Here is a 24,361-nt window from a genome sequence, read left to right on the forward strand (position 1 = left end):
TGTGTTTGAAGCATATCTATCAGTATAAAAGTGCCCTTCGAAGCCCAAATCTTAAGTAAGTCTGCGCAATTTTGAAATTTATATGAGCGCGAAATGAATCATATATTGTAAAGTTTGATATATTTCCGTGGTAGAAAACAAATATTAAAAATATCAATCAAGTATTTATATTCCATTTAATAAGTTAATGAAATTATAGTCTACTACAGTGCGCGCAGCGCACTGCGCCAAGTCTAGTTTATGCAAAAAAAAAACATGAAGTTCTAAAGAAGCTTTTTTTAAGATATATATAAGATATATGAAATATAATGTTGCGATAATCATTAAAAAAAAAACGAAGACTAGGTGCTGTATAGCCGTTAATATAAAGCGATTTTATGGTTGGTTGAGAAACAAATACCCGGTCTGAATATATAGTTACGGTTTTGAGCTTATAATCTCAAAAAAATTGAGCGCGCGTTGGATTTAGCTAGTGTAATATATCTTATGGTCTTTTACAAAGTATATCTTTAGTGCAACAATACCTATACGCTTTTCTTCGTTTATTAGCACATCGTCATGCGTTACTATGCCGCAGATCGAATAACGCAATTTCCGCAAATAACACCAGAGCATCTTCCGCCTCCATAAATCCAAGCGATAATAAACCAAAGAATATAACGCAACCGATTACTATTCTATGGACGTGCACGGGTACACACATGGTCTCAGCTCGAGCGGGATAAAAAAGAGGCCAAAAAATAAAAGCGAAAACGAGCCGAGAATAAACAAAAGAAAACTCCCCGGCGCTTACAGGCGAGAGGGCAGTATAGCAAATTCCAACAAAGGATATATCGAGCCCCGCGAATTCGGCATTCGCGCAGGCACGGTGATGGGCGTTAGAATCGAAGATAACGGCAAAACTTCACCTGCTGAATCTAATTATACCGACTCTAGAGAACGCTCATTATTTCACACGCATCGATAGACAGTGAGCGCGTAAGAAACAGAGGAACTAGCCGTGCTGCGGCATTGGACTGTGGGAAGGGGAGCTTTCCGAGTGACCGGGCAAAAGGCGAGATCATCAAAGTGCCCGGCGAAATAATGCGCTCAGAGACGGAGAATGACGCGCACGAGCGAGCATCGAACGCGGGTGCCGGCACGCCAAAAGAATAATGCGAAATACTGTTGTACACGATGTATAGGGGATGAGCTCCTCGATCAAACGCGAGTGTAGCTATCGAATGCGTGTTACCACGGGCTATCGGAAATGTTGTTTCAGCCCCTATTATGGCGCCCCCGCCCCTTCCCAGAGATGGTTGGAATTTTCTTATACATGGAAAGAGGAATGATAATTCGCATGAAAAATGTAACCGTATAACTAAATCGAAACTTGAGCATTTTGAAATCTTATCTCATGTATCCTACTCATCTTAAAAAAACTGGTTGGCTGTTTGTTTTACCGAGTAATGCCTGCGTATGTTTCAATTACTGCCCTCAAAAAGTGAAAATTGAAAAAATATAATGATATGGCGTGCGCGCCTATGTACATCCACATATCCATACGGACAATTCTTGCATCTAAACATTTCTTTGGTACATACAATAAAACTAACTTAAAGTAAGCTACAATAGTTACAAGTTAAATGTGGTTTCTAAGTAAACTTGTAAGTAATGTAATTAAAGTAGACTAATAAAAGTGATTACAGACAATGAAAAATATACAAAATTATAAGCTTCAACTAAACGGAATTCCAAAATTAAAGCATTTCTAGAACGAATTTTTATTACATCAGAAGTCATACGTTAAATCAAGAGCGCTTGCATTTAAAGACACGTAGTTTAGCGTTTTTCAAAACAGAATCCAAAAAAAATATTTTATTTTCATTAGACATTTTTAAATTTGAATTATGTAGATAAAACAACGTGCAAAAATATTGTTTCTGATGCTCAATAACGACGATGGAGGCTATGATCTTCGTGGTATTTGTTCCTTTTGAAGATGGATGAAATACTGCACGGCTCTTTGATACAGGTTTCTTTGTATTATTAGTGTTAGAGATTTTCGTGTCACCCCTTTAGGCTTTAGGTCTTGATCTATCGATCTATCGAGCTGCTAGTACTGCTTCTTATAGAAAAGCTATCAGACTGAGGACTCTTGGAATCCAAAGCTCCGGAGGCCCTAAAGTTTGACTCCAGATGTTTTTTATAAGCAGTAATGTTTGACAGTGGCTTAGGCTTTTTAACTGAAGAAAGATTTAGACTTTGTACTGGAGCATTTATAATGCTGGAACATACCTTCTTCGGTGAAGAGCTTGAACTTCCAGAACTGCTACTACTACTGCTTGATGACGAAGTTGTGGAGTTGTCACTGTTCGAGCTCGAGCTTGAACTTTCAGAACTGCTGCTACCGCTGCTCGATGACGAGGACGTAAAGTCGTCGTCACTGCTTGAGCTCGAGCTTGAACTTCCAGAACTGATACTACTGCTGCTCGATGACGATGACGTTGAATAGGTTGACAAGTCCAAAAGGTTGACGGGCTTGGATTCTGGCTGTAAGATATCTTGAGCTTTTGAATTCTGGGCAATCGCTTGACCATCGTGTGCTAACAATGGAAGATCAATGAGTTCGGACATTGACTTCCACAGGTGATCGAATTTGCAATGCGACTCCGGAATTGACAGTACTGGTATTTGATCACTTGAGCTACGATTGCTGTTACTCGAAGATGAAGATTACAACCTTCTGCTTGAGACTGGCCGGGCGCTCGAAGAATCTAAAGAGTCCATTCGACTGCCTATCTATCAATCTCCGTGCTAGTTCCTTTTCCACGTTGCTGTAAATAAGCACATCATAGTAATCTAGCGAGTGCTTGTCTTCAGCATCAACTTTCAAGTAGCAGGATGTCGGTGACTGAATAACGTTGTTCTTGCTATTGACGCACCTTCCTCGTGGAACACTCTTTTTCAATATGCTAGCTCTTGAGAATTTGGGGACACTGATTCGGATTTTGTTGTCCTTATCTCTACGCCTACTGCACTTGGCGTACCTATGGCATATGTATGATTATAAAGTACGAGTGAGCGATCAAAATTGAGAGCGATGCTTACCGGTCGAATGTTGGATAAGGTATAAACGACAAGTGAAGTGCTCATCAGTCTCAGGAACCTTCGTAGAGGTAGGGAAGGGGGTACGGGAGAGGAAAACGAAAGATATGTACATATTGCGCTCTAAAAGTAATAAACGTGATTGGTCCATGGATTTTGAAGGAAAATTTAAAATTTAGAATTCAAAGTTGCGTGTTTATTATATGTAAAAGATGATATGCAATTTTTATAGATTTGGATAATCAAATTATTTATTTATAGCTGTAATTTACTGTTATAAAATTAGCTTAAAATCAGAACAGTTCTGATTCAGTGTTTTATAGTGTCATTTCATTTATCTAACGATCCCATTTGTACCAACTTCAAAATTTAACCATTTTTGATATAGAAAAAACTGATTTTGGGCAAAAAACTATGGAACTTTTCGTTATGGAATGTTTCGCTCAGATGCCGTAAAACCATGAAAATTTAGAAAATATAGAACGTTCATCTAAAGTTGCTAATGGCTGATAGAAAACTTTTTTCACGAGATGAAGTACAAGAACTTCTAGGTGAATTATGGGCTAAAAAACATACTCATCACCTTTTTATGAATAAAACATCATTGGTATCAAGTCATATAAAACTATAACTATGATAGTTAGCATGAGTAATAAAATATATTATAGCTGTGAAATTTAAAAATTCATGTTTTTATACACTTGTAATAAAACTCTCGTAACTGACGCTAAAAGTTATAAATCACCCGATTCGCAATTTATGACATGTGGTTAGACGAACTTGGTCCGCTAGAGCACCGCTCATTATGACATTAAGTTGAGCTATAATGACTTAGAGCTAGCCGGAGATAATACTTCTGTGAAATTTCGATTTAAACGAGTTCTTGCCAGATGCATATCCTTTTCAAAGGTAGAACCTATATCGACCTTTAATTTTAATAGAGCTATTTAGTCAATGCTGAGTAAATGACAATACATGCATAGAACATGGGGCGAGTGCAAAGTGCTATATGAATAACACGGGATGCTATAACTGCACACGGCTAAAGTCGCTAGATTTCAAGTTCAAATATTGGGTTTCAAAAAATATCAAGCTTTAATGACACGTGATGCTGAGAAATCGAACTTGATAAAAAATCGTGCAATGATAACTTTCGATTTTTTAAATAAAATCTGGGTTGTTAATTTTGACAGAGAGTGATATAAATGAGTTACTCTTTATTTGACAGCACTTTTCTGTATGATATCCAATAAATGTATACTGGCTGACCATACGTACACCTCTTCTACTTACGTTACGACCTAATGGAATTCGAACTACTATACACAGTATCGAACGAAAAAAATTTAATTCCTAACAAATACTTCACAGCAGCAGTAATTTTTCTTATCTATAACAGTCATCGCATTCATAAGTACATACCCTTTAGGGAATACCAGAAATCCGGAGTCGCGATCCAAGCGTCGTGAGCTCCTGCGCCATACGGCGTTCTTCTCGTTCGCGTTGGATTCTCTGTTTCTCGTAATACTCGTCGAGGCATCGACGTTCCTGCATCCGGCTGACCTGTTGGTGGTCTTTCTGGGCCAGCAGTTCGCGACCGTAATTCTGGGCTGCCAGGTGACGCCTAGCGCGCTCCGCTTTCTCGCTTTCTGCGTAGGTCGCCGCGCCTGCTTCAGTGGATGCTATTTGCACACAAGTAAGTTAATTATTTCACCGCTTCCAAGATGGTTCTAATCGCTTAAGAATTTCGCTCTTTTGAAAACACAAGATCCGACGGGGAAAAGATACTGTCAACGCGAGCCGCGAATATGTTACTTTAAAAAAATGTGGCTGTCTCGGGGACAGCCGATAGAAGTGAATACTTAAATAGACGGTGTGGAATTTTGAAAAATTTGAATAGTTTCGTTGCCAGAGAATCAAACGTATACGAAGTGAGAAATGTACTAGTCTTCGCAGCGGGACTGCAAATGTACTTTATTATCTTCGACTCAAGAGTTAATATATATATATATATATATATATATATATTTTAACTCACTCACTCTCTCTCTCTCTCTCTCTCTCTATATATATATATATATATATATATATATATATATATATATATATATATATATATATATAGCCGTCTTCGCGGCAAAACTGAAATGAATTAGTCTTCGACGCAAATTCAAATGCGTCTTCGTTGAGTGCAAAGTACTAATCTACAAGGATACATTTAATTGTGACTTTTTTGATAAATTTTTATAATTTTTTGATTTATTGATTTTGATGCGTAAATCGCTGCTATTTTCTTATTTTTCCAACTTGATCACAACTTTGACAGAGAGTTAAAAAATCTTAGGTGAAGTAATCATTGATCAATTAGTAAATTTAGGATAGGCAAAACATAATACGAATAACGAAACTATAATGAGAATAATAGTATCGTACGATATTTTATGACACAACGTGCGTAATCCGAGATTTAGAGAGTGCATGTTTGCACCGAGCGTGCGGTAAATCGAGGTTTACGCCAGGGCGTGCCATACAGTGATAATATCTACCGCAATAAGTCAATAATGTTTACCTGCAAACGTTTTGCGCATATTAAAAAAGTCACGTCGTCTAGTTGACGCAAAAAAATTGAAGCGCCATGAAAAGGTACTGCTATATTCCGCGAAATCCGAGAAAACCCGATAGCCGCTTGCAGCGTGTGTAAATAAGTGCGGCTGATATGTGGGGGAAGAGCTGAGCTGTGCGAGCATGCTAACATGCGCGGCGAAGAGTGCGTGGTGGGGGGAGAGAGCTGGCGCTGCTTTCGTGACGATCGGTCGGTCGCGCCGCCGTGACGGTCGCCGCTCGCCGATTCACTCCCCAGTAAAATGTGTACCCGGCGAGCTTATAGAGAAGTATTCACTACTATAATAATAAAATAGTATAATCCGCAAATAGGCCCCACCCTTGGAAGCAAGTGCATTTACAGAGTATACGCGCAGCTCTAAAACGCCGGCAAACGGCACATAACTTTCTTGGTACGTGCCCGGTGACACCGACGCCGTCGGTTTTCCACATACGTACACAGTATATACGCCATAATAGTAAGTATGTATGCGCACACATACGCGTAGAGCCGCACGTACAGTGGCGAACCTCTGAAATGACTGACTTAGCCCGGAATTCGCATAAACAGAGCCAAATGCGTAAACAGCGCGGCGAGCGCGTGCTCGTATAAATACGCGAGAGCGCATATCCGCCGGCCGCGTGTGACCAGAACTGCACGGCGACGACGACGACAGCGAGGACTTATGTGATGCTAACGCCGCGCAATGCATTCGGAGTTGCGGGATCGCGCCATTGGAGCGTTTTCTTTACTGCGTACAGTCGTCGTGATTTTTTAATACCCGGCGCGGGGTATTCGGAAATTAAGCGGTCTTGCGCGCGTGTTTTTTTGCGCCGTTGGTTAAAGGATTGCATTTCCGCGCACGCGGTGCACTGCGTAAGGAAGGTATACAAGTCGTTAGAGCGCGTGCAGTTATTTTCCGCGAATCTATGTAGCGAGAATCGTAGGAGCAAAGCGCGCGGGCTTCGATTGCCGCACAAACTTCATCGCATCCGCAGGATAATAAAATTCCTTTTAATATCCCGGCGGGTAACTCTCTGTAAATTCTTTATCCGTCTGTGCAGTTCCGGCGGAGGCTTTTTAAGCTTTAAAAACTTGCTTCATAAATATCTGTCTGCAGTTACTTTGCAAACTTGGCTGGAAGTTTCCCAATCATCTGTGAAGTTGATGGAAGTATCTCGCGGAGAGGCATAACTTTTCCTTCCACGATGAATTAGACGCTCGTGTATTCAATAAATAAAAGCGCGACGCCGACAAAATAAGAATACACCCTCCGCAACGACTTGTGCTAGCCATTTTTTTAATGCCCTCTCTAATCCGGAAGTAATTTCAGACGATAAAGCTCGAGTCTCTCAACTTTGCCGCAAAGTTCCGGTTGCACGCAGCCGCAGCATTTCCGCGGCCGCGAAAACGAGCGTTCCGAAAAAATAATCCGGGAATCTTCGCCGCGCGGCCGCAGAAGCCACACTCGAGCGTGCTCACGCTGGAGGATGAGGAGAAGAAGAAGAAGCAAGTCTTACGCTCGCAATTATCCTGGAGGCTCGCCCTGCACTTCTCCTCGTGCTGCCGGTCCCAGGCGAGTCTCAGCTCGCGGCTCCTGCGCTGGTTGTCCTCCTTGGCTCGGCGCTGGGCTTCGTGTCTCGCGGCATCCGCCTCCGCGGTCCAGCGACGCGCGCACTCGTCGGCTTCCGCCTCGCGGCGCGCCACCGCCTCGCGAAATTCCTGCAAAACATCGGGCGGACGCTCGATTACATTTTTGGCGAGTGGACTCCCTTGTGGTTCTGTGCTTGCGTACCACTGCGTGCTTGAGCTTGCGGATCGTGCGCGCGATGCAGCCCATCTGCGAGTATAAACTCACTTGATGTTGAAATGAAAAGGGCCAAGATTTAATATGGGAAAATATGAGTTATAACATGAGAATTCGACGTACGTTGTTCTCGACGTTTGTATTAAACTACTCGAGTAAACCATATTACATCAGTATCGCGTGTCGGTATGATATTTCGCATGCGGTTTTGATGAGTTTATCGGGCCCGCTTTCACAACCTACTCATATACAGCCTCTTCACGATAAACGGATTTTATTCTTGAATGCTCAGCTTTTAATAGTTCCAAGTGTACTCGCGACTGTCTAATACGCTGAAGCGCGGTAACAGAGTCCTCTTAATTTTTACAATTTAATTAAAGTAGACGATAACTCGTTTCTCGAAATGTGATAATTTAATACGCTAGTCCGCGAAACGACTGAGTTAATTTCTCGAATTCCCGGAGTACAAATTAGGCGAAGAGAGAGAAAATTCGTCGGGATTGCTTGATCTCCCGCTTTGGGAAATTTCGTGCTCTGCGCAGCATCAACATTTCGGTTATTAGTTTACATCAGCGGCTGCGAGGTGGTGAGCGAGGGCTTAGAGCTTTGACACGATTTATATAGGTCAGTTGTGCGCGAGGTTGCGGGAGTTCCATTAGCAGCTTAGAGTTCTAATGGCATTGAGCTTTGGGCAAAGTTATTTACAATGCCGTGCTCGGATACGGCGAAAATTGCACTACTATGCAATGAATGTCAGAGCGGCCTTTCTCGATGACGGCAGACATTTTATCCGCGTCTCTATATACTTGGAACGACGAAGATAAAGGTTGAAAATCGAAAGGAAAAGAACGAGAAGCCAGCGCGATTCGAATCAACAAGAGCAAGTCGAGCCGTCGAGTCGGCAGAGCGCGGCTTCACACAATGGAGCCTCGCAATAATCCAGCGAACATCGAAAATTCCTTCGGCTCGTCGCGGAGCTTAGCACCGGCGGCTTACGCGCGAATCCCCAGGATGCAGTCAGTCAGAGCGGCGGCATGTGTAACGCGTTGTGTATGGTGCCGCTCCGAATCGCCGGCGACGTCTTGCGTGTATACGTTCTGGAAGGGAATGCGCGCGAGTATACGCGGGTGTCGCGTTGGGAAACGACGCGAGAGAACAATAAGCGCGACCAGTGAGCCGAGGCCTGATGTGCTCTCTTATGCTCGGCGGTTTGGTACTGATTGCGCGAGCAAGTGCGGCACCGGGAGACTTGCATAGTCGTTTTGCCGAAATTAATTAAGGAGCAGCAAGAGGCTTCGACTTGCGCGCAGCTGCATCGGCGGGAGAGATATTAGTCACTTTATTGCGATCATGCGAGTGGAGCTATATTACGCTGTGCGCGATGAAATTCCAAGGATATCTAGTGCGCCTCGGCTTACACGCAGCTGAGGTTCGAAAAATCGAAAATAGTATCGAGTCGTTAAGATTTCTTTTACGACAATAGTTTCTCGTGAGCAAAGTAATATCGATCAAGATCATCGCGACTTTCCTTCAATTTGTAATCAAAAGCAGCTTTCTCCAAAACAAGTAGATAATTCAACGATTCTGACTTAGTCAAAAAACACGCGCGCTAAGAAAAAAATCATTGCGCTATACATGCCCCCGGTTGCAAGGTTGACGCAAACTCAAAATTCCACGAGCGAGTGCTACATCAGAGGCGCAAACATTCGAAAAAGTCTCGCCAGCTGAATAGAGGCGCGCATGAAAATATCTCCTCCTAAGAGCATTATCCCGGAAAAATCCGCGCAGCTGGGTAAAAGTGTCGGGCCAGAACGCGAGAGGCACGCCGGCACGGGCGTCCAAAGCGCGACAAGTATGCATTCCCCGATACGCGAGCTCGCGCGTGTGCGGATCTATACATATACACTGCATCGCAGCCGAGAGGCGCGAACGCGTTTGTGTAAATAGGTGAAATCTAAGCGTTCCGCTGGCCGGAGCTTTAAAGCACCTCTCGTCGACTTGCCACGGCTCGGAATCAGTTTGGTTTCCGTTTTAGCTCCCGCGCTCACACACGCACGACTGCAGTATATATAGCTACGCGCGGCTCACGCTGTTATATCCGCGCTGCCTTCCTCTCCTATTGCTCAGTCAAAAGCCGCTCTAGCGACCGATATAATATAGTCTCTGCTTCGGCGTCCCCTCTCACCGATATGTGCATGTGTGTTGTACATGAGTACTTCTATAGCTTCGCTCATACGTCTACGGTTATCTGCGTACATTTGTCACGTTAGAAATTTATAATAGACTCTCCGGTCGCTGCGGGGAAGATTCTAAATTTCCGAGGAGTCACGTAAATATTTAAATCGGAGGCACTCTGCAGATGAAAAATTGCTAAATCCGATATAGCAATTTTAATCATAAAGAGTCACTCTTATACGTTAATATACCCGTTAATTAAATTGAACGGGTGTACAGTTTTATAAAGCCATGAATTATGAAAGATCCATCATCAAATTTCCTTACCCTCATGCTCTTCATGTCGGCCAGTATCTCCCAGCGCCGGGCCTCCTTATCTCGTCTCTCCTCCTCGGGGCTGTGTCTACTGGTCTTATCGTCGATACTCGAGCTCAACATGCGCTCGAGTTCGGCCTCCTCGCTGAGCCTGCGCTCGAGGCACTGGCGCGCCTCCCGCAGCTGCCTGTCCAGCTCCTCGCGTATTCTTTTCCTCTCGGCCTGCCGGCGAGTCTCGGCCTCTCCCTCGTCCTCGAACTTCCACAGCGTGTTCTCGCTGCAGTCCAGCTGGTTGCTCTGCTGCTGTTGTCTCTTGGCGAGCGAGTTGACCTGCATCTGACCGCGAAGCTCGGCGGCCAGGCGACGTTCCTCCTCTGCGCGACGCTCGGCCTGTTGCGAGCTCAACGCGGCGTCGGTTTCGCACTGATGGCGCAGCACTGTCTTCCAGTATTCCTCGTCCTCGCGCTCTTGTCTGTAAGAGATGTTTTCGAATTGTTATGACCATGGCGAAATTCATCCCGAAAAGGATGATACCGCGCTTTTAACGCTACGTAAAAAGCTATATACTGCTCCTAAGTACCTGCGGCGCTCGTGGGCTTCGGCAATCTGCGCGAGATTGGCTCGCTTCGAGTCCTCGGCGCGGGCCCGCTGTCTGGCCTCGCGTATCTCCTGGCTTTCTTCTGCGAAGCGCTGCAGCTCCTTCACGCGTAGCAACTCGCGCCTCACGGCCTCGCGACTCGCCGCTGCTTCGGCCGCCCTCTCCTGCAGCTCCGTAGCTCGGCGCTCTTCCAGTTTCCGACCTGCCTCCACGAGTTCGCGAGTCAGACGAGCCTCGTCGCGTAGAAGCAGCTCGCGTAGGCGATCGCGGCGAGACTCCAAATCTTCCTCGTAAGCTTCCATGCCTGGCGCAGAAAAGGGGTGGACGTTAATGGGATCGTCGGAAAATATCGTTGCGTGCTATACCAACTTTATGTTCTATACCAACTTTACATTACGAACTTTGCCTCGTTGCGAACTCCATTTATAATTTGGATTAAATATTCCACGTATGAATGAAAATTAATCAGGACTTTGATAAATTTATCAGTGAGTTCTGTAAAAGTATATAAGCGAATTACAGTACAACCTTTCCAAAACATACAACTGGAAATCACATTGCGGATCAACAAAGCGGTTCATTTGTTTATGACACATTTCCGGCGCGTCAATGAAGACAATAGTTTGCGGAACAGCGCGGAGCACAGTATTCGCGTAAGTTGGCGATGTCCGTTTATTGTCGGGAAATCGGCAGAGGCAGTTATCCGATTGTTGCCCAAAGTTGAGACGCTTCCTCCCGGCAGAGGCGGTCTATATCCCGCCGGCGCACCGGCAATTCGCACGCAACGACTGCGCCTCTGCGCACTTACCACTATTATAGCCTACGTACAGGTATATACATCGGCCATTCGCTCGTCGGCACACGCACGTGGCGGGAACAACTCCCCAACTCCGGGAATACATAGCTCGTTCAGTCCTGTTTCTGATCGCACTTCGCAAGATTCGACGTTATTTCGTTGGGCGGGATAATATTTGGAATCGTATTTTGAATCGGGAAAATGGTTGTAATATTCAGAGTCGAGTGCTTGGTTGCCGGAGCCGATTTTAAGAGACTTGTAGTTGATTATTACAACGAAAACATGTATAGCTATATAGGACTGAAGGATATAAGCAGGCGAGCATTTTCGGACGGATATTAGATGCGTATTTTTGTACTGGATTAAAATTGCAAACATCAGTACATGCGCGCTATTGCGTTTGCAATTATAATCTAGTACAGAAAATACAAATGTAATACCTCTTTAAATACGCTCACCTGCACCATCTTTTAGTCATAGCTACAAGTCCACATATTTTTTGTAATAATAAAATGAGCCATATAATCCATGAATTCTTCACCTGACTGCAGCGCCCTCTCGCCGGAACTATCAGCTCCGACCGCCCCACCAGCCACCTCGAGCCATATAGTTCACATTGTTTACTTACGATACACTTCATACCATCAAAAATCAAATTATCTGTTGATTTATAAACTAAAAATTGTATTTATTCATTAATATTGTATATTATGAAAGTGACGATCATTTACTGATCTCAGTTTGAATCATTTGATGATGTAAGTGCGTAAATTCAATTATTATTCACGATCTAAAAAATGATTGAGACTATAGGTAATTTAGAACATAATTTGAACCAACCAGCGTAGCTCCGACAGCCCCTCAACGTTTCATTGCTTCAGAAGAAAAAATTAATTGAAAATGCAAGTTGAAAGCTCTTGCTCGCAAAGTGATTTGCATGATTCAGCATAAAAGCGATATTAAAATTTTACGCAATTAGCAATCACTCAGTTTTTTCCTTTTCGCAGTAAGTCCGTTATTAAGAATTGAACTGCTCTCGCCGTGCAACGACTTTCTCGAGAGAACTCCGCGAGATTTCTCCACGCGCCGCTTACTCCCCGAGGCATGGCCTCGGTAAATATCACAATTATTTTCGTCGCGGGACAGTTATTGCGAGAAAAATTCTGGCTCCCGAGGCGTAACTGCCAAAAAGTCTATATCCCATCCGAATGGGTCCCCATTGTCGCCGGCCAACAAACCATTGCCACCCTCCGCGGAGAATGTACACAAAGAGCGCCGCAGGAACTTGCCAAATTCAATAAAACGCACGCAATAAAACTTTCGCCGTAAGTACTCGGATTATAATAAGAAAGGAGAATACGTAACGATCGCGCTCGTTTGCTCCTATCTATAATATGCACTGCCGTTGAGAATCTAATCACTTAAGGCGAGTCTTTGCGGATAGGAACAAGTTGGTTATTTAATTTTCGAGGATATTCGATAACTATAGACTCGAATCTCGAAACTTTGTCTGTTAATCAAAGAGCTCTTGTTATAGCTATATAGATAAAATTTAACATCAATATTATAGCGTCGCGCGGGTAACCGAAATGGCCTGTCGACGCGCGAAACGTTGACTGATGTCCTCAGCCTTTCTAATAATACGTTATAATATACACACCTCGCTCGACTCTCCGCCTGATGCTCTCGCCGATGAGCCTCTTCTCCTGTCGCCTCTCGTCCTGCAGTCGGGCGGCGAACTTCAGCTGGGGCTGCCGTCGTCTCTCCTCCAGCTCCTTGGCAGCGGCGGCGGAGGCAGCGGTTGCGGACACGGTTCGCGGGCGTTCGCGGCCACGGCACACGTCCCGCAGCTTGTGAGCCAGGGGCGCGTTCGCGGTCCCGATCCTGGCACGAGCCAAGGCCACCGACGACGAGGCCGGAGCCCCGCCAGCCGTCGCGACGTCGCCATCCATTCCGCGCATCGATCCGCACGCCGGCTTTATGGTATACTGTACGCAGTGGCCAGCTCCGCTCTGCTCCGCCGGTCTATACCGTTACGAAAGAGGAGCGAGTGAGAGCGAGAGACAACAAAAACGTAGATACGCAGATACGGCCAATGGCTGCAGGGGCAGCTATTGGAGGAAAAACGGTCTAGGGGATATGGAGAATATAATATAAGGAATCTTTGTCTTTTTCGCTCTAAGATGAGATTAATCGATGCACCTGTGGTTGTTGATACTTTGCCACCTCAACATTGTTGTATTAAATGTGCTTATCACGCAAGTGAAGCATAATTGTAAAAGTTTAAGAGTTAAACGTAGAAAAACTCTAAGCCTTTTTAAAAGCAGATGTACGGAGAATTTAAAAAAATTTTAGTCTTCTACTCGAGAAGCAGGTTCCATAATTTTTATGAACTAAAATCCTCTAAAGCCGCTGCCGCAGTTCACGTATGTAGTGAAAATGGTCTTTTACAGACTCTTTTACTTTATACGTACTCGCGTTACAGCTGCCCGAAAAGCAAACGAAGACCGAGGTGCAAAGTAAACGCGCAGTTTTCCCTTAAAGCCGCGCTAATTCTGACTAATAAGTCGCCCGAGGCAAAAACTATAACGATAAAGCGTAATTTTCCAAGTAACGATAGACCGCGAGTGACGGGAACTTCGCTCTAAGTGATAAGGAGCAAGGTCAGGTACTTATACGGAGAGAGAGACTGGAGGGAGAAAGGATCTCGCCCGCGCGCGCACGAGAGAGAGAGAGAGAGAGAGAGAGAGGGGGGGGGAGGGGGAAGGCTGGGGGAAGATGACCCAAGAAATTAAGCTCTCCGTTCGCGCTAATCCCGGCTGCGAGCTGCATCGGTATATACAGAGCCAGCCGGAAGTCGGGATACTTAAAAGCTTAAGACGGGAGTTTCTGATTCCGCGCGACTGCCGTTACGCGCGCCGGCCGCCTTAATTTAAATAGATATCCACTGGCGGCTTCGCTGCTGCTGCTGCTGCAATAAGCGACCGGCACTGCGCTTCCTTCGTTCGTTTATTATTTACGCGCGGGCACCGAGGATTTTTCGTGCGACGCCGCGCTTTCTTCTGCTGCTCCTTCCTCCCCTGTATACGTAGTCGAAGTAGGAGCCGTTGCCGCCAAGCTCGCGATTTAATGGGGTCTTAGGCGAAAGAGTGCAGTGTATATACTTCGCGATGCTCCCCGCCGCGCTCTTTAAATTGTGCGAGCTGCTCGAATTCCCTGGCGAAACGCGACCAGTCCTTCATTTTATCTTTTTCCTTATTTAGAGGAGCTTTGTCGGGGGAGCTTTTGGATTCTTTTTCCTTTGCACAATGCTCTCCAACTCCCAGAGTGGAATATTCACTAAAGAAAGACAAGTGCAACGTTTTCTTGAAACGGTCAAGACGTGATTTGCCCTGCAAAACTTTCCTTCTAGTTTATTGAATATATTGCTCTAGAAGAGCGTTTGAAATCAGATCTCGCCGCGCATTTTCGTGAATCTATTCTGTACACTCATAATTCAATCTGGGGAATAAGAGAAAACGTTAGAGTTTAATTACAAAATTATGACCTATTTAGCTCGATGTATATTTAATTTCTTCCAACAGACATTATATTAAGGGGTGGCCGTAGCTAAAGCTTCGCAACGCCGCCACAGGACATTTCGTATTTCCAATTTCAATAAACACTAAAAGTCTGATTGACTTCTAGTTTTGCTAAAATGATTCTTTGTACTTAACACTAGGCCGTTCAGCTTTTTACATTAATTAAAACCTATTTATAATAATGTTATATTTGGTAAAATTAAGATATATTGAGGTGAGGTGAGATTTTCTAAACATACGCAATTGTACGGAAACATACAGCAGCATACAGAAATTCAACTGACGAAAACTATAATTTTCACTATCATATCTGGGATTTAACTCAACACCACCCCGGTCAACTCTAGGTTTTTTATTGTATTTTATTTAGAAAGCAATAGCCAATTAAAAATATCGCGTTTTTAAATACAGTCGCCCCTCAAGGACCCACGGGAACGTGGATATAGATAGAATTTATATGGGGAATTCTACGAGAAAAATGATCTTTTTTTGGTTGCAGAAACCGAAAAACACAAATGTTAGGGCACGCATCCGAAACTTTTTTTTTATTGTACAATTTTAGAACAATGCAAAACCACGCTACAACACCGATAAAGTGCCTTGTGACACTGTTGCATAAGGGCACAAACACAACATGTATTACGGTAGAATGATAGAACGGGAAAAGAGCTTCAATTTAAAAAAAATGCGTTAAAACTGCTTGATTTGGTCAAAAGTTACGCACAATTGAAAATACGGAAAATCATGAAAAAATATACAAATTTCTTGACTTTGAAAAATCCTGCAATTTTCATGATTTTTTCATATTCTCAATTGTGCGTGACTTTTGACCAAATCAAGCATCTCTCTGCATTTTTAAAAAAATAAAGCTCTGTTCCCGTTCTTTAATTCTACCGTAATACATTTTTTGTTTGTGCCCTTATGCATTAGATACATGCCGTTGAACAATGGCTATTTTTCGACGAATTTGAGGGGCCTATAAAAAAGTGTTACAATTAGTCAGGATGTTCGATACCAGGCTCGAGATGAATCGAGATCCCGCCTCACCCGACAATCTCCAACTTTTTCGAGATTCTCGAAAAATCTCGCGATTTTCAAGAAATTTCGAGATTCTTGAAAATTTTCTATATCGCTAACAAAATAAGTAAAAAATGTCATTCCCAAAATATTGACGCTTACACATACAATGTTCAAAAATGTGTTTTGCTCTAGCTTTAACATCCTTTATAACATAATATTTCTACGACATTATATAATATATGTTTATATATATATATATATATATATATATATATATATATATATATATATATATATATATAACGATGGTGTTTGATGCAAGAAAAAAATCAAGTCTATGTAGATATTGCGCTCCATAATGGTTTTCCCGTTTCCCCGAACTTTCATATAGATGATGTCGAGATTTTCGGCATCGCGGGTGCAATTGAGTGTAAGTGGTACGTCCGTAACAATGTATATTAATAATATGTGCGATACCAACTCGAGATGAATCGAGATTTATCTCGACTATTTTTAGCGAGACGAGGCGGAATCCCGTCTAAGAATTTCAGATACTCGAAAAGCTTATCGGTATATCTAAAAAGGTAAAGTGAAAAAAATAATTTTAAAATATCAAAGCGTATATACAATGTTCAAAAATACGTTTTGGTCTATAGCTGGAGAATTTTTAGTTCTACGTAGTGGTTTTGCCTCGGGTTTCACGAAGAACCTTGAAATTTTTCTATATATAAGATACAAAGAACCCAAAATCTTATAGTCCAGAGAAACATAGTCAACAGAAAAATAATATAGTCAGCAGAATAACTAATTTTTAATCCAGAGGTATTTGTAAATAGTAAATTACATTTCTTGGTTACAAGTTTTTTGTAATTGCAATTTTAAGCTTACAACTACAATTCATCGACAACGCATCACTAATAGGTATAGCCGTGTTTTGGCTCAAAGAAATTAAAAGTCTGCGCGATACGCCAAATACTTTGCTGCATTTATTTCCTGTGAACGACGAGTGCCCGGGGACGGTCAAGTCACCCGCCTTTTAAATCCCTTTCGCACCTGGCTTCGCCGATGAAGATGATGCAGTAGAGAGATTCACGCGTTCTATAATTGGTGTGTAATTGTTTCAAGCTTGTATATTGTAGCGCACTGACTATAGACTTGATAATCTCGTACGCTGAACGCTCGACATCGTCTATGTGAAAGTTCCGGGTAAAGTGTTTATGATTTTTAAGCGGAATTTTCATAAACACATCAAAAGCCACGTAGTGCACTACAAGATATAATTTTTTCCTGTTTTATGTGCTTTGAGAGTTCCGGGTGACTTATGCGTTGTAGGTATTCGTGAACAAGATTAATCTACACATAAAGAACTTAGCTTTCTTGAAACTTATGTTACAACGTAAAATATTTTTTGACACTCCGTAGGCGAAACACTGTTTGGCGTATGCTGCGTCGCCAAAGCGTGGATGCTAAATTGAGCTTCGCACACGACCTGTCAAAAAATACAGTTCGACATTATATTATACGTAATACGTGCGCATATTATAAGGTGTCTCTGGCTTTTTTTCGACTAGCATTCGGGAATCACCTACTTCGCGCACTAGTTCCGTAATTCACTAGTAAAATTACACTTTTTACTTTTATATATAATATTATATATTATTAAACGAGGAAAATAGGAGTTCCTTGTACTTCAACTTGTAAATCAACCGCTGCACCGATGAGGCTGAAAATGATATATCTTATTGTTTGATAATATATATACCCTTCCTGCGGCGAAGCGAGCTTACAAGCGTTCGTGAGCCCGGTGCATTAAATAGTAACATTTAAATTTTCCTAAAATATGCCTTCTAGATCGAGCTATCCGATCTTCAAATGTTTACTATTGTACCAACCCCAAAAACAAGCAAGCCCTATTCGCAAACTTTGTGACAGAAATGCAATAAAAAATCGTGATTTGGCCTTTCTTCATCATTTTCTTAGAGAACAAGTTCATTGTAATGCATGCAGTTTATACGCGAATGCACTGCGGCTATAGGTAGAATTGCCACGCAGATAGACGCGCGCACGGCACGCATCGGACACGGCGCGTTTGCTTTTGGGGTTACGGGTACAATTAAAGTAAAGTAAACATTTGAAGATCGGACAGCTCGATCTAAAAGGCATATTTTAGGACAATTTGAATGTTTATTTTTGATTTACTGGGCTCCCGAAGGCTTGTAAGCTCGTTTTCCCGCAGAAAGGGTATATCAAACAATAAGATATATAATTTTCAGCGTCGTCGGTGCAGCGGTTGATTCACAAGTTGGGATGCAAGGAACCCCTGTTTTCCTCGTTTACTATATGTATAAATTCTATCTATATCTATGCTCCAGAAGGCTCTTAATGAATAACAAAGTGTGATTTTTTTAAGTCATCGAAATCTGTTTTATAACAAGCCAATAAGAGTCCTTGGTAGCGAAATAATGCAGATTGAAGCCTATTAACTTTAATATAGTAGACGCCTATATTTTTAGCCAAAATCTTGAATTATTATTATAACATAAAAATTAATCATCGATATAATATTACTTCATCGATGTCACATTCAGAGTAAAGGGACAATAATAGAGACGGAAGAATTATTTTTTTTTTAATTTTAATTTCAAGAATCAATCCACAAGTAGCGAATCTTTTCGAGACTTTCTGAATTAGTCGAGCGAATGGCTGAGGAGAAAAGCTTCTTAAGAAGAGCATACGAATAGCTAGGTTTTTTACGCACTGGATTTTCCGGGCTTAGCAGTGCCGATCTTTAAGGCGCATAAATTTTGCCGGGCGCGTCCATTCTTTGCATGCGAAATAGAATGATTTGACGTTTTATAGTCGAAGGCTATAAGGCGAGCTTTTGTATCGTATCGATGTCTACGCGCCACATAAAATACGACTACTTTCATTCAGCTTTATTGCGGACAAATATATCAAACTTTTTTCATTTCCCCCATACAGATACGGTTATTGTTGTCAGCAGACTTGAATACATAAATAAACGATTCTTATACTGTATATTCTTCATGGCATGATCCCTATATATATATAAGTTTTTCGAATTCCGGAGCACACTAATATTATATGCGGTTATCAGAGCGGGAAATTTCACATAACTAAATTAACGGCATTGATTGTCGTAGAGTTAATTACTAAGCTAAAGTTGAGTAATTCACATTCAATCATATGCATTAAACAGCATACGTATTTTAGAGTACATAACGAGTGTCATGTATATTGCGTGGAAATTACCTAGTTAAATCTAGTTCCGCGAAATTCAAAGTAATCACGCAAACTATATGCACAAGTTTGAACTATAACGTCAAAGACAATCTTATGCAAACAAATCTATGCACAATTTCCGATCTCCCCGCAAAAATTCTTTTCATTTAAGAGATTTCATTTTACAGTCTCATGCTTACCGCGAGGGCGACAGCCGTATAATCCTCCCCACCAACACTATATACGTATCGCTATACGTGTATACACCAGCATGCGGCTGGTTCATGCGCGCGATATTTCAGAAGGCTTATATAACTTTGAGAATTTCTTATTGCAAATTGCGCACCGCCTTCCGCGCGCTACGCGTAAATTCGTGGAAAGCATAGCGCCCGCGCGAGCTCACCTCGCCTCATTACACCCTGTATATATGTACAAGGAATATTACAGGCTATGTGCTTAGTGCGCGCGCTGCGAAATTTTAACGGGTGAAGGCAATCCGTATTATTGAGTATGCGCATTCTGTCCATTAATTTAAATGAATAACCGACGAAAGATCTGGATGCGACTGAATATTTTGTTGTGCGTATTATCGAGTGTAAAAATACGTCGCGGATATCAATGAATTTATACGAGATCCTTCCGCGCGCAACGTCGATGAGACGATGAATCGCGGATATAATATTGTACGGGGGGGGGGGGGGTCATGACAGGGCGATGGGTGTCGAGCATAAAGTATAAATTAGTTTATTTCCTCCGAAATCTATTAAATCACTTCGCGCGCACGTCTTTCAAAAGCTTAAATACGCGACTGATAACTCAAACGCAAATCACGCTGAAATTCAGGTCAAACTTGTCAATGTCAAAGTCCAATATCGTGCCTGCAGCGCGTTTCGAGTGAATCTTTCGGAATATTGCTGATCCCGGATTTCATAATACAACGCGACTCTCTCGCGGTGATGTGAATTACGATTGTGCGATTCGACTATTAACCGTCCAACAGTCGAATTTAGGAATAATCGGTTTCTGTGTGCTGTTTTCTTTGAAAAGGATAACGATAAATTCAACTCGGTGCATCGTGCTTTTCATTTCAAGTCGCAGACTATAAAAGCAACGGAGTGACAGAGCCGGCTGCAGACGAGAAGCCCAGGAGCTATGTCTATAATACTCTCCAGAGAGTTAATCGTATTAGCGGCAAAAAGTGAACGACGTCCCGGCGATATATGGCTCTGAGCGCGCGCTAAGCGACGTCATTGATCACATAATACATATACCCGGTCGAGATTAGGGGCACTAGTCCGCAAGCCAGCTCCCCCGTGTATATATAGGTGCGCTGTGTATGTGCGTGCGCGCGCGCGCGCGTGTGTGTGTGTGATACGTATCGAGAGAATTGCATTTGCGCGAGTGCGAATATGAGAAGAGAGGCGCGAAAATGGTCGGGCGCCAGAAAAACAATGGGATCGCGTTATAATACGCAACCAGAGGCTACCGCGAGGAGCAAAAAGGAAAAAGACAGCCGGAAGTAGTCCGCGCGCGGGTTAATGGACTCGGGTCGAGGAGAGCTGCAGCAGCGCGACCTCCTTTTTCTCGTTCGCCTTATCATCCGCGACGTCGGGGCGAGGACGGGGGTCGGGTGTATAGGGAGAGGATTATGATGCCGCGCGCGAGCTGCAGCGATCGAGGATTATTGAATTTTTTAAGAGCGAGAGGAAGACGATGCCGCTTCGATTATGTGGACGTTAATTGGATTTGCTTTTATCGGAGCGCGCGGTACTCGTTAATCCGCGTTCAATGAAATCTCGAGAGCGCGCTGTGCATAGCGTCTCTCTAAGCGGATGCTAATTTGCCGCGACAGGACAGTAGCGCGACGACATCCACCTGCTTTACGAGTGTACTCCGTTCGTATAAGGGCACGTCAGATGCCAAGTCCGAGCCGACAAGATACTGCAAACTACTCATCATAACCTTGATTATCCGGCCCTCTCTCTCTCTCTCTCTCTCTCTCTGCTGGCGGGTGGCGGGGGCTATCAAGACGCCCGTATAACACGCCGGGAGAGCAGCGCGAGCTGCGGTAGATATGCCATTCCCCGCACTGCTATATGCGCCTCTGATTCCTCGAGAGACTTGACGGCAGCTGGCTGTCGTCGCGGGCCGGCGCGACAATGACCGCGGAGAGCCCATTATCATGAGATCGCTCGTAAATTTTCGATGATCGAGCATAATAACCCGCAGTGCGCACGTGCGCCTACTCGCGTAATGCGTTAGCGAAAGAATAAACGGAGATGACGGAGGCACACGCGCGTCGCGGCAGAGGAAATGGAAAGTCGAACTCGCCGTATCGGAGGTATAACCTTTTAGTGGCTGCCACCAGGCGCGAGTCTTCCTGTTGCACTGCTCTTGGTTTCTCTCTCTCTCTCTCTCTCTCTCTCTCTCTCTCTCTCTCCCTCTCTCTCTCTCTCTCTCTGTCTGTATACACACACAGATACACTCTCTGCGACGGGAGAACGACGAGGACGCGGAGGAGAAAAACAGAGAGCGAAAGAGTGCGCGCGCGAAGCGAAACTGCCTCCGCGCGGTGTACTGGGTTCGGAGAGCGAGAGGCAGCGCAGTAAGAAAAAGTCTCTCGCGCACCGACGCGGCATCAGATACAGAGATTCCTGGCGTGCGTCTGTTTATCGTCGCCATGACGACCTCGTTGTTGTATACTTGGCTGCGTGGCTATAGCTGCAAGCTCGCCGTTACAGCGCGCGAGGCGAGGCGTGCGTGCGCGCGCGTTGTGTATAGAAAAGGTACGTGCCGAGAGCGCTCGAGGCGCATTATCGAACGGAAAGGCAAAGCGAAACGACGGCGCGAGTCCGCGATAAAAAGCGCAGTATAGGACCGAGAGGGGCAGGGAGGGGGAAAATAAGTAGAAGTAAGGGGAGCGCAGATAGAGAAAGGTTAAAGCTCCTTTGGAGCGCGCAACTAGCTTCGGAGCGAAATGCTTTTAGGATAAAACTAAGCGGATCGAGAGAGCGGGAGCGGGAGAGAGAGAGAGAGAGAGAGAGAGAGAGAGAGAGAGAGAGAGAGAGCTTCGCCGAATCAAAGTTTCACGCTCGTGCGGCCCCAGCGCGTCGTTCGCAGATTCCAAGGTTTCGACTTGACTACCTCTCGTTCTCTCTCTCTCTCATTCTCTCTCTCTCTCTCTCTCTCTCTCTCTCGCTTTCTCTCGTATAATACGCAGGGACCGACCGGCTTGCGAAAGTGCAGCGGCAACCTCCTGCGCGCTTGTTTTGCGAAAGCGGCTCGCTCAAAAGTTAATAGCGCTGGGATTTTGGGAGCAACGACTATCGCGATGCCGCCCGGTGCGCGCGCGTGATTCGCCGTATATAGCTCTGCGTGTGTGTGTGTGTGTGTCGCGAACTCGCTCGCTCTGAATTCAAATTTGAATCCGGGCACGTGAACTTTGGAGAACGGATACAGCTATGTAATAGGATTGGATTTTTTCATTTTTCATGCGCCCCTGAATTTATTCAGCGTTCGACACGGATTGAATAATCGATACAAACTTCTTGGGAAAATCTTCAATAAACTTGCTTCTGTACGGATCGTACCCGGAGAAGTTTTTTTTTTACTCTGCTGCAGAATCGAGGTCGATAAAAAGTAAAACTAGGGTAGTAGTTCGATCCGGTACGATAGAAGCTTCACGAAAAAGTTCAATATGTTAAAATTCGCGCTGGAGTGAAATTCTTCACTCGGAGGGCAAGACTGCGACTAGCTTAGAAGCGAAAAGAGCGGCAAAGTCACGAATAAAGAGACGAAGCAGCGAGTAGCTAAGGGATAGGAGTTTTGGAGTAACGCGGCGCGTTATCCGTTAAATTACCACGATCGAAACCTCGTTCGGGATCTCTTTTTCCCTTCTGCTCTCTTCCGTCCATCCTCTCTCCTTCCTCTTCTCCTCCCTGCGCCCCTTCTCCGAGTTCAATCACGACCCTAACTTTGAGGATACAATCCAATCGGAATTTACTTTCGCTCGCCCTGTCTACTCTCTTGCGCCCTCTCTCTCTTACTTTTCTTCTGCAACTCTTTCTCTTTTTTCTCCGGACTTTTATCCACAGCCGCGCCAGCGCATTGCGTACCGGGTAGTTCTCGCGCGCCTCTTTTTATCCCGGAAATTTTTGTCGCTTTTTTCTTCCGCAGACAACTTTTTAATGCGAGAACCGCAGAGATTAGTGTTTCTCTTACTGATCTAGACCTGTATCAGTTGTGCTTGTGTTTGGGAATGCAAAAGAAAACTAATTGCTTTCGTGAAACGGCGGGGTTGAGATTTGAGTATAATCGTTCACAAACAATCATAAAACAAATACGGCGATACTTTTTCCGAATTTTCAAATAATTATATAACCGCAAACCAACAACCTAGATCTCGATTATATTCTTCATGTTTTTGCATTTTTTATGAAACATGTTCTTTAAAAATAATATAATAACACTGTTAAAAAGCAACGACGACATTTATTAAAAAAAAATTAATCACAGTTTTTTAAACCCAGTCATCTTTCGTTGGCCCTATAGAATCGCACAGTACACGCCTTCCGCGGTTATTTCATATGAGATATGAACTCGTAATACATCAAGAGTTATGCACCGAACGAAGCTACTGAAAGTGCAAATCGAAGCATATGAGAAGGTATGGCCCTTCGGCAACCATTAGCTGTCTTTCCGATACGCGCGCAGTATTCGCACTCGCGCACACACAATAGGCAAGATTATTCAAAATTATTCCGTTCCCATTTATATAATGCATACCCACCGAACGACGCACGCGGCGCATAATGGCGCGCTGGCCCGAGATCTGCTTCTCTGCGCGCTTTTATCCATGAAATGTGTGGCAATTATTAGAAATCAATGTTGGTTTTGAAAATTGAGCTTTTTGCAATCCATGACTTGGATGCAGTCATATTTCTTATGTAGTGAATTAATTTTCTTTAACATATCAGTAACCTTCGCATAGAATGAGCCAACATTTTTCTGCAATTTTCTAAAATCAAGTACACAGTAAAAATGATTAGATATGATGGTACTGCAGCAAATGTTTCGTGCAAGGAATTTGGTGTATCATTTACTTAGATTAAAAAATGTTAGAATTTAAAATGTTAAT

The 24,361-nt window shown here is 43.6% G+C and overlaps 1 protein-coding gene across 6 annotated transcripts in view; it reads right to left on the reverse strand.

Annotated features, from left to right (window-relative positions):
• The window catches only part of LOC103317025 (vicilin-like seed storage protein At2g18540), a 31,507-nt gene extending 9,693 nt beyond the window's left edge, over positions 1-21,814 (reverse strand). Inside the window, exons 1-9 of one of the 6 annotated variants that reach the window (XR_004227931.1) lie at positions 21,700-21,801; positions 13,041-13,405; positions 10,567-10,888; positions 9,999-10,458; positions 7,485-7,529; positions 7,210-7,411; positions 4,510-4,769; positions 3,091-3,210; positions 2,583-3,029 (exon numbers count right to left, since the gene is read on the reverse strand). Coding sequence is in view for 5 of the 6 variants with exons in the window: in XM_016986096.2 (XP_016841585.1) it covers positions 4,513-4,769; positions 7,210-7,411; positions 7,485-7,529; positions 9,999-10,458; positions 10,567-10,888; positions 13,041-13,341 (1,587 nt within the window). In the remaining variant the exon portion in view is untranslated. Of the gene's footprint in view, positions 1-2,582; positions 3,030-3,090; positions 3,211-4,289; positions 4,389-4,509; positions 4,770-7,209; positions 7,412-7,484; positions 7,530-9,998; positions 10,459-10,566; positions 10,889-13,040; positions 13,406-21,572 lie in introns of those variants that run through there. The other 5 variants (XM_031931967.1, XM_016986096.2, XM_016986099.2 and 2 more) reach the window with 5 other exon arrangements.
• Positions 21,815-24,361: the final 2,547 nt, after the last annotated feature.

The sequence above is a fragment of the Nasonia vitripennis genome, chromosome 5 (genome assembly GCF_009193385.2).
Source record: "Nasonia vitripennis strain AsymCx chromosome 5, Nvit_psr_1.1, whole genome shotgun sequence".
Classification (NCBI taxonomy): domain Eukaryota; kingdom Metazoa; phylum Arthropoda; class Insecta; order Hymenoptera; family Pteromalidae; genus Nasonia; species Nasonia vitripennis.